This window comes from Arachis duranensis, chromosome 9 (genome assembly GCF_000817695.3).
Source record: "Arachis duranensis cultivar V14167 chromosome 9, aradu.V14167.gnm2.J7QH, whole genome shotgun sequence".
In the NCBI taxonomy this organism is placed as follows: domain Eukaryota; kingdom Viridiplantae; phylum Streptophyta; class Magnoliopsida; order Fabales; family Fabaceae; genus Arachis; species Arachis duranensis.
Genome location: NC_029780.3, coordinates 12544759 through 12554079, shown reverse-complemented (window position 1 = coordinate 12554079; position 9321 = coordinate 12544759). Strand labels below are relative to the sequence as shown.

Genomic DNA, 9321 nt, shown 5'->3' with positions numbered 1-9321 from the left:
CATCAATTTGATGAGGTTTAGATTATTGAATTTTGAATCGAATTTAATGGAATGAAATTTCTAATTTTAATTGAAATGAATTGAATGGACTGAGGTGATCTACATCTGAATTGAATTCAATTGAATTGATAATATATAACTGTGAGTAATTGTGAGTGTCAGTAATTGTGAGTAACTCTGAGTAAATGTGAGTAACTTTTCGCTTCGGTAAGTACTAAAGAGGTGGTTCATCACTTTCATGTTTTCGGTTCGGTCCGCAGAAAAGAGTCTAACAAAAATTAGACCAATATGTTCTGTTTTTTTCCTAAGCACTCTATAATTGTTTCACCGTAATTAAGATTTCGGTTCACTATAACTAAGATTTCGATTCACCATGAGTACTGTGTTCGGTTCATTCTGCACTATTCAAAACTCTTCTTCCTCACCTTCTACTGCTTCTTCACCAGAGAAAGAAGGAGGAAAAGACAAAAAAATACAGCAGCAGCAACAACAAAAGAATGACGATAAGGTTTCAGGGTTTAGGGTTTTAGGGTTTAGGGTTTATGGGTTCAGGGTTCAGTGTACAGGGGTTCAGTGTGTTTCAAACTTTCGGTTCGCCCCGTATATTAATTTTGGTTCACCGTATTCATAGTTGAGGGTTTAGGGTTTAGGGGTCTAGGGTGTTGGGTTCAGAGTTCAGAGTTTTAAGGGTTTAGGGTTTATGGTAGGGTTTAGCATTTAGGGTTTAGAGTTCAGTGTTTAGGGTTCAGGTTCAGGGTTTAGAGTTTAGTGTTCAGGGTTCAGAGTTTAGAGTTCAGAGTTCATGTTCAGGGGTTAAAGTTTAGGTTTTAGGGTGTAGGATTTAGGGTTTAGGTTTTAGGGTTTTAGGGATTTAGGGTTTATGGGTTCAGGGTTCAGTGTTCAGAGTTCTGGTTTTAGTGTTTAGGATTTAGGGTTTAGGGTTCAGTGTTGAGGGGTTCATAATTGTTTGGTAAACAAAAGAGCGATTTGGATTATTCTTCTGAAACGAATCAAACTGATAAAGTTTGGATTATTCAATTTTGAATCGAATTGAATAGAATGCAATTGCTAATTTGAATTGAATTAAATGGACAGAGGTGTACTGAATTGAATTGAATTGAATTGATAATATATAAATTATAGGCAGAGTTATTTGAATTTGATTTTATATACTGGATTATGTTTCGTTCACTCAGTACTATACAATTGTATTATTTTCGGTTTACCATGAGTACTATGTTCGGTTCACCATGAGTACTGTGTTCGGTTCACCATGAGTACTGTGTTCGGTTCATTCTGCAGAAAGCTGTTTAAATTTGATTTTATATAATGGATTATGTTTCGTTCACTCAGTACTATACAATTGTATTATTTTCGATTCACCATGAATACTATGTTTGGTTCACCATAAGAACTGTGTTCAGTTCATTCTGCACTATTCAAAACTCTTCTTTCTCACCTTCTACTGCTTCTTCACCAGAGAGAAGGAGGAAAAGACAAAAAAGTACGGCAGCAACAACAACAAAAGAATGACGATAAGGAGAAAACACGTGAAGAAGAAGGAATACAAAAAAGGAGGAGAAAGAGGAACGCGAAGAAGAAGGCGAAGAAGAAGAAGACGGAACCGTGCGTAAACGAGTGTGAGAAGAAGAAGAAGAAGAAGAAGAAGAAGAAGAAGAAGAAGAAGAAGAAGAAGAAGTGCAGGAGAAGAAGAAGAAGCGTGGGGGAGAAAAAACGTTGGGTGATTTCGTGTGTATTGGACGCGTGTATTTCACGTTTCGTTTAATGATATTGAATTTTTTTTTGTGTTGAGCTAACTTGGTTACATGATTACATGAATGTGTAGCATCCCCGTTTAATATATACACGAGCAGTAGAATAACTGAATAAGAATTATAACATTAATGATTTAACTATCTTTGTGGTTGGATTTAAAAATAAAATAATATTAGAATATTCTATTTTCGAAAAGATAATTCTTAGACCAATTATATCAGCTGTATATAAAAATTAATTACCGAGCAAAATATATATATTAGAATATAAAATATATATTAAAAATAAATTAAATTATATATACATTAAAAATAAATTAAATTATATATACATTTATATATAAATATACAGTGTTGATTTTGATGGCTAATTTTAATATGTAAATAATACTTTTGTTCTTAAACATAATTATAAATTTTTAAACATAAAAATCTAATTGAGAATTTGATAAAATTAATTAAATATTCAAAAAGTTCTACATCCAAGTCATTTATCTAACTAAATTCAACTAAGTTGTTCTAATGTGTTTTTCGTTCACGCGCTTTTTTTTCTCGTACTCCTATTTTTCCTACTTTCTTTTTCATTCGAATTTATTTCTTTTTCATTCGAATTTATTTTCTTCCATTTTCCTTCTCATCATCATCATCATCATCATCATCATCATCATCATCATCATCATCATCATCACTGCTGTTAGTGCCCCGTCTTATTCTCCTTTTTTTTTCTCATCTTTCTCTTTCATTATCGTCGTTGTCACCAGTCACCACCACCTCCTCCTTTTCCTCCTCATTCCTTTCTCATTTGAATTTATTCTCCTCCTTCCTTTTTCTCCTCCTCCGTCGTCGTCATCATCATTATCGTCATCGCTGCTACTACTGCCTCTTCTACGTTTTTATAATAGTATTAAAGAAGAGACTTCTATATTTTTGTAGCAATATTTCGTTGTTAAAATTAATAAATTTTGATGTCAAAATTAAAAAATTTCAGTATTTTAGTTTTTGACAAGAATTCAATCCAATAAATGTGAACTTACATTCATTCAACTAAATAAGATTCTAATATAGTATAAACATGTTCATTTAAGTAATTTCGGTATTATCTTGTGTTCTTTTAGTATGCAATTTACTTTTTACATTCATTCAATTAAATAAGATTGTAATGCATGTTCATTAAAGTCTAATATAAGAAATAATACTCCTGAAAAAGTAAGAATAATAGTTCAAAACTCCTCCTTCTTTTATTCTTCGTTATCTTGATTATCATGATTAATTAGCAAGATTAGAACATCAAATTCGAATATCCCTTCTCATTATTTTTAGTTAGTAAATAATGGAAGAAAAGAAGCTCTCATAGAAGCATAAGAAGACATTAAGAAGACATTTATGTGTTTATAGTAAAATTTTGGAGGCAAAATTAAAAAGTTTTTGTGTTTTGGTAACAACATTTCAGTATCAATATTAAAAAATTTTGGTGTTTTTTGTTTCTGACAACAATTCAATCCAATAAGTATATACCTACATTCATTCAAAAAATAAGATTGCAAATATAATACAAATTTGTTCATTCAAGTAATTTCAGTGCTATCTTATGATCTTTTAGTTTGTAATTTACTTTTTACATTCATCCAATTAAATAAGATTGTAATACATGTTTATTCAAGTCTAATATAAAAAGTAATACTCCTAAAAAAAAAGTAGAAACAACAATTCAAAACCTCCTCTTCCACAACCACCACCACCACAAAAAAAAAAATATGCAGCAATAAAGAAGCTGTATTTTTGTAATTAAATTTTTATGTCAAAATTAAAAAATTTCAGTGTTATTGTTAAAAAAAATTTAGTGTTATTTTTTAATAAATTCTGCATAATTTAAAATTTTTCATCATTTTTTTTGTTATTATTATTTTTTTCTTCTTTTTTTGTCTCACATTTTCATAATTTTTCTTGTTTTACCCTTTTAATAAGAATAAAAAAAAATCATACAATAAAAAGAAGACATACGTAATGTTATAAAAAATCACTAAAAAGATGAAGATGAAAAGAAAAATTTGGTCCGGAGGAGATATATGTTTAACCCTCAGCTACAGGTTTTCTCTTGGACGTTAAACAGGTTATTAGTTATGTTAGGGCCTCAATTTTTAGCACGAGCCCAACGTATAGCCCACCATGTAGCATAAGTTAAGCCCAACTAATTGCGGAAGAAAACTTAATATAAGGTCATGAGCTTTGTGATAAAACATAGATCCAGAGCCCATTGAAAATAAAAAGACTCTCCTTTTTTGTATTTGGTGCATGAGCAATGGTAGATGCTATTTCCAAGTGAGACCAAAAAAATAATAGCATTTGGAATTGGAAGCTTTGTATTGAGAATATGAGGGTGTGGTGAGACATGGAATCAAAATCATGAATCATAATTGGTGTAAGCCATATTACCTTATCCATATATATCCACATCCAAATCCACACCACCCATCTAAATTCCAAAATAACACCTCTTCCTGTTTCATCTCATCCTGAAATGGCGATGGCAACACAAGCTTCCCTCTTCACCCCACCCCTCTCTGCTCCCAAGCCCACCGATCGTGCATGGAAGCAAGCAGCCGCAGTGTCCTTCAACACCCCGAAGCTGAACCTGAGGTTCCCAAGCGTAAGAGCTTCGGCTGCAGAGGAGAAAGTAGAGGCTGCTGCAGCAGAGAAGGAGAAGGAGGAGGCACCAGTGGGGTTCACCCCACCTGAGCTGGATCCAAACACGCCATCCCCAATATTCGGAGGAAGCACTGGAGGACTATTGAGGAAGGCCCAAGTGGAAGAGTTCTACGTCATAACATGGGATTCCCCGAAAGAACAGATCTTTGAGATGCCCACAGGTGGCGCCGCGATAATGAGGCAGGGTCCAAACCTTCTGAAGCTTGCAAGGAAAGAGCAGTGCCTTGCACTTGGGACAAGGCTTCGGTCAAAGTACAAGATCAAGTACCAGTTCTACAGGGTGTTCCCCAATGGCGAGGTCCAATACTTGCACCCCAAGGATGGTGTCTACCCTGAGAAAGTCAACCCTGGTCGCCAAGGTGTTGGTCAGAACTTCAGGTCTATTGGCAAGAACGTTAGCCCCATTGAGGTCAAGTTCACTGGCAAGCAACCCTATGATTTGTAATTCAGCCTAATCTCTATTGTACTTACTTATTATAATCATATTAATCTCTGTACCTTATGTGTTTACGTATTTCTATTGTTGGGTTTTATGATTAACTATATAGTTGGGTAGTGTGCTATTTTGTTTGATTCGTGCTGGGACAAGATAATTGAATTAGTTGCTTCTGATTGAAGATATATACAATCGTAGAAATTCATATTACAATAATAATTAGCTATTCCGCTATTCAATTATTATGGTATGATTATATACAAAATGAAGAAGCTAAGTAGCATTGGTTAATTATATTCAATAAGATGAAGCTGAAGATAGTGGTGGCGTTGGTGCTGTTCCAAGCACACCCTCAGAGCTCAACCTTGTTGGAACCATAATCACCAATTCATACCCAGCATCATCCAATCTAACCTTTCAAGACGTGGCGTATGATGAACTCGACAAGCCACTTGAGCAATAATTTGATTGACCTCAATCTATGATATTGAGGTGCTATATAGAGGATTCATATCACAACTTACTTTGACTGTGGCGAATATCGCTTTGGACAATCTGCATCTTCACATAAGCGGTTGAGCCTCTCACAGATGTGGCAACTACGTCTATGTTATTGACTGGGAGTTTAAGCCAAGTGGTAGTATCAAATAATTAATTCTAGTCGATGCTGAATCTTAATTACTAATTAATTAATGACAATAATTAGGGATGAAGGGAGAGTGAAACTCCTAAGTTGGCAGTGGTAAATTCTAACAAAACTTTTATTTTTTAAAAATAGTTTATAAAATTAATGAAGGGAGCGGTTTGACCATGTACTTCCAAACGATGAGTGGATGGATTGTTTTTCATCAGCGAGCTCGATTTGCAGAAAAAAGTTCAGATCATGTGCCTATCCTCCTTGATACAAATTTGGTCATAGAAAAATCTAATCGGAGGTTTAAGTTTCAGGAGAGATAGTGTGATTTAGAAGAAATTCGGGTAATTATCACTGAAACTTGAAGGAATGGGTGGATGGCTCAACAATATTTGTTTTGGCTCATAAATTGAAGTATTATAGGCACTGTATTGTTCAATGGCAGCAACAGAACAAATCTAATTCGAAGAAGGACATTGGTGAACTCACATCTCAACTTGAAATTCTTAGAGAGGATGGTATTACCGGGGGAGAACAACTTGAAATTCTTAGAGAGGATGGTATTACCGGGGGAGAACAGGTTGAAACCTTGGAAAATAAACTTGAGGATGCTTACTTTAGGGAGGAAAGCTATTGGAGGGAGAAATCTCGTGTAAAGTGGCTAAAAGAAGGGGACAGAAATACAAGTTTTTTTCACCAATCATTCCAATTCAGAATTCGAAGAAATAAAATTTGAAACTTGGAAAACAATGATAGTATGTATGCTATCACCTGTGAGGAAATTGCACAAGTAGCTGAAACATACTTCAAAGATATCTTCACATCGATTAACCAAACTAATCCGGCACATGCATTCGAAGATTTTAAAACCAAAGTTTCAGCAACCATGAACAGAAAATTAACTAGATCGATCAGTTTTGATCTGGTAAAACGTGCGGTCTTTAGTGTTTACCCCAGAGCGTCCTTGGTAATGATGGATTTACGGCTAAATTCTTTCAATTCTACTAGAGTTTAGTAGGGGAGAATATTTTTAAGGCTATTCGCAGTTTCTTTGTCAGTGGTAGACTACTAAAGAGCTTCAACCAAATACAAATCTGTCTCATTCCTAAAATTCCTTATGCAAAGGATATGACATAGGTTAGACCCATCAGCCTTTCCTCAATTGGGTATAAGATTATTTCTAAAGTACTAGTCCATCGGCTACAGAAATTTATGACTTCGCTGATTAGCCTTAATCAAGTGCCTTCATTAAGGGTAGAATGATTTCAGACAATGTCCTAATCTCTCATGAATGTATGCACTATCTAAAGAAAAAAAAGAGGGGCCTATCGAGTGAAATGGCTGCTAAATTGGATATGAGCAAAGCCTATGATCGTGTTGAGTGGCATTTTCTTTGGTTCATTTTGGAGAAGCTGGAATTTGAATCTAGGTGGATTGGTTGGATACAGGAGGTGGTGACTACAGTTTCTTACTCTATCGTTGTTGAAGGTAAACCTTTTGTTTTTTTTTAAACCAAATAGAGATATCCGTCAAAGAGACCCTCTATCTTCGTACCTTTTTCTTTTCTGTGCAGAAGGATTATCCTTTTTGCTCAACAAGGCAGAGCAAAACGGTCTCATTGAAGGTATTTAGATCAACTGAAGATGTCCTATTGCTAATCATTTATTGTTTGCGGATGACTCAATCCTTTTTTGCAAAGTGTCAAAAATAGTTGTGAAAATATTCTCAATCTTCTTCAGTCATACGAGGGGTTTAGTTGCCAAAAAGTTAATTTACATAAATAAGCTTTATTTTTTAGTAATAATACTCCTCCCTCTGCTCGATTACTACTGTCTCGGGAATTGAAAATTGATCATATTGATGCACAGGATAAATATTTGGGTCTTTCATCTACAATCCAAAAATAAAAAAATACCACCTTCAGAGAAATCAAGGACAAGATGAGGAAGCGATATCAAGGATGGAAAAGAAAACTTCTCTCCTCTATAGGCAGGCATGTTCTAATCAAGCTATTGGGGAGGCTATCCCAATTTATTCATTATCATGTTTCTGTCTTCTTGACACTTTAATTAGGGAGATTCACAACATACTCTCCCAATTTTGGTGGGGTAAAAAAGGTACAGAGCAAAAAATAGCATGGGTTAGTTGGGATACTATGACAAGACCGAAATTGGAAAGTGGGCTAGGTTTTAAGGACCTAGGGATCAGAATTTAGCGCTATTAGCAAAACAATGTTGGAAAGTTGTCTCTCAGCCACAATCACTCCTATCTAGACTCCTCAAAGGTAAATATTTTCGATACAGTTCTATAATAAATGCAGAGATCGGAATAGTACCTTCATGGGGGTGGGGTAGCATATTGGAAGGGCGTAAAGTTGTTGAAAAGGGGCTGGTTTGATGAGTTGGTGCTGGATCTAGTATCCGAATCTTTAGTGATTCTTGACTTGCTCCTCCACATCCTTATGTTATTTTTTCATCTAAAACTTCCAATCTACAAAATTAACCACTATTGATGGTCAAAGACTTAATACTTTCTAATAGTCAGTGAAATCAAACTCTAATTAAAAGTATTTTTTCTGAGGACACTAGTCAGCGTGTGCTAGCAACAACAATTAGGGGTGGAGAAGATAAAATGTATTGGGCCCTTAATAAAAGTGGTTTATATGAAGTGAGTATTGGGTACCGTGTGGCTTATGGATTCTCGCATCCTCCCATTGAATTTTGTCCAAAGATTATGAGACAACGAAATTTGTAGCGAGAACTGTGGAAGCTGAAAATTTCAGGGAAGATTAAGATTTTTCTCTAGAGGGGCCTCCATGAAAAGCTTCCAGTGCTGCAAAAGCTTCATCATCGCATCCCATTGATTCAACCTATCTGTTGAAGATGCATACAATTTTTAGAAATAATCAATCATTGTATCTTCCATTGTGTAAAATCAAAGAAAATTTGGTCAAAAATAGGCTTACCAACTACTAGAAGGAGCACCGAAGACTCTGATTTCTATGTTGAGTGGAACTTGAGAATGGGAGCCTTGCGTATCCAACCCAATAGCTCCTCTCGGAGAATGATGATGGTGATTTTGAGCTAGTCCTTATGGAAGGTTAGGAATAGGTTCATTTTTGATAATGTATCAACTAGTATGGAAGAGATAATGGCATCGGTTTTGAAGCTGCAGAAAGAGCTTCAACAAATTCCCACTTCATAATTGATGAGTACTTTACTTTTTTATCTCCCTTATTAGATTATTATATGATGTTATCTCTATAGTAGAGCATTGGGAGTCCCCCATTTCTTTTATTTGTCCCATATATAGACACCTATATGTTTCTTTCATTTCATGAATGAAATTATCTTGGACAAAAAAAATTAATTTCTATTTTTTTTAAAAAAAATTATAGTATCTATATTTAATAAATTAAATTAAAATATTTTTTAATAAATACAAATAACAATAAGTATATTTGCTAAAATAATTTTTAAAATTTAAAAATATTATAATAGATATTAATAGAATTAAATTTAGATATTAATTAATATATGATATTATATTAGACTTTTTAATTTTAATAAGCATAAGTCAACTTTAAAAAGTTTTTTTTTATTTAGAAAAAAAATTTATTTAAGAAAATAGTCTAACGACACTTACAAATCGCAAAAAATGTAAACGCCGATTAATTAGTAGATAATTAGTCAATAAATTAATTTTTAATAAGGAGGATTAGAAATGTGAATATTATATCAAATTAGGATAGAGCTCATCGAAACGAGAAT

At 34.0% G+C, this 9321-nt stretch overlaps 1 protein-coding gene across 1 annotated transcript; it reads left to right on the top strand.

Annotated features, from left to right (window-relative positions):
* Nucleotides 1-4239: 4239 nt before the first annotated feature.
* LOC107464778 (photosystem I reaction center subunit II, chloroplastic) lies at nucleotides 4240-4995 on the top strand. The gene has a single exon (XM_016083744.3). It carries the CDS (start codon nucleotides 4294-4296, stop codon nucleotides 4924-4926), a length of 633 nt encoding a protein of 210 aa, XP_015939230.1. The 5' UTR covers nucleotides 4240-4293; the 3' UTR covers nucleotides 4927-4995.
* The last annotated feature ends 4326 nt before the right edge of the window (nucleotides 4996-9321 follow it).

Coding starts and splice junctions, on each gene's coding strand:
- LOC107464778 (XM_016083744.3), top strand. CDS start 4,294: ATGGCGATGGCAACACAAGCTTCCCTCTTCACCCCACCCCTCTCTGCT.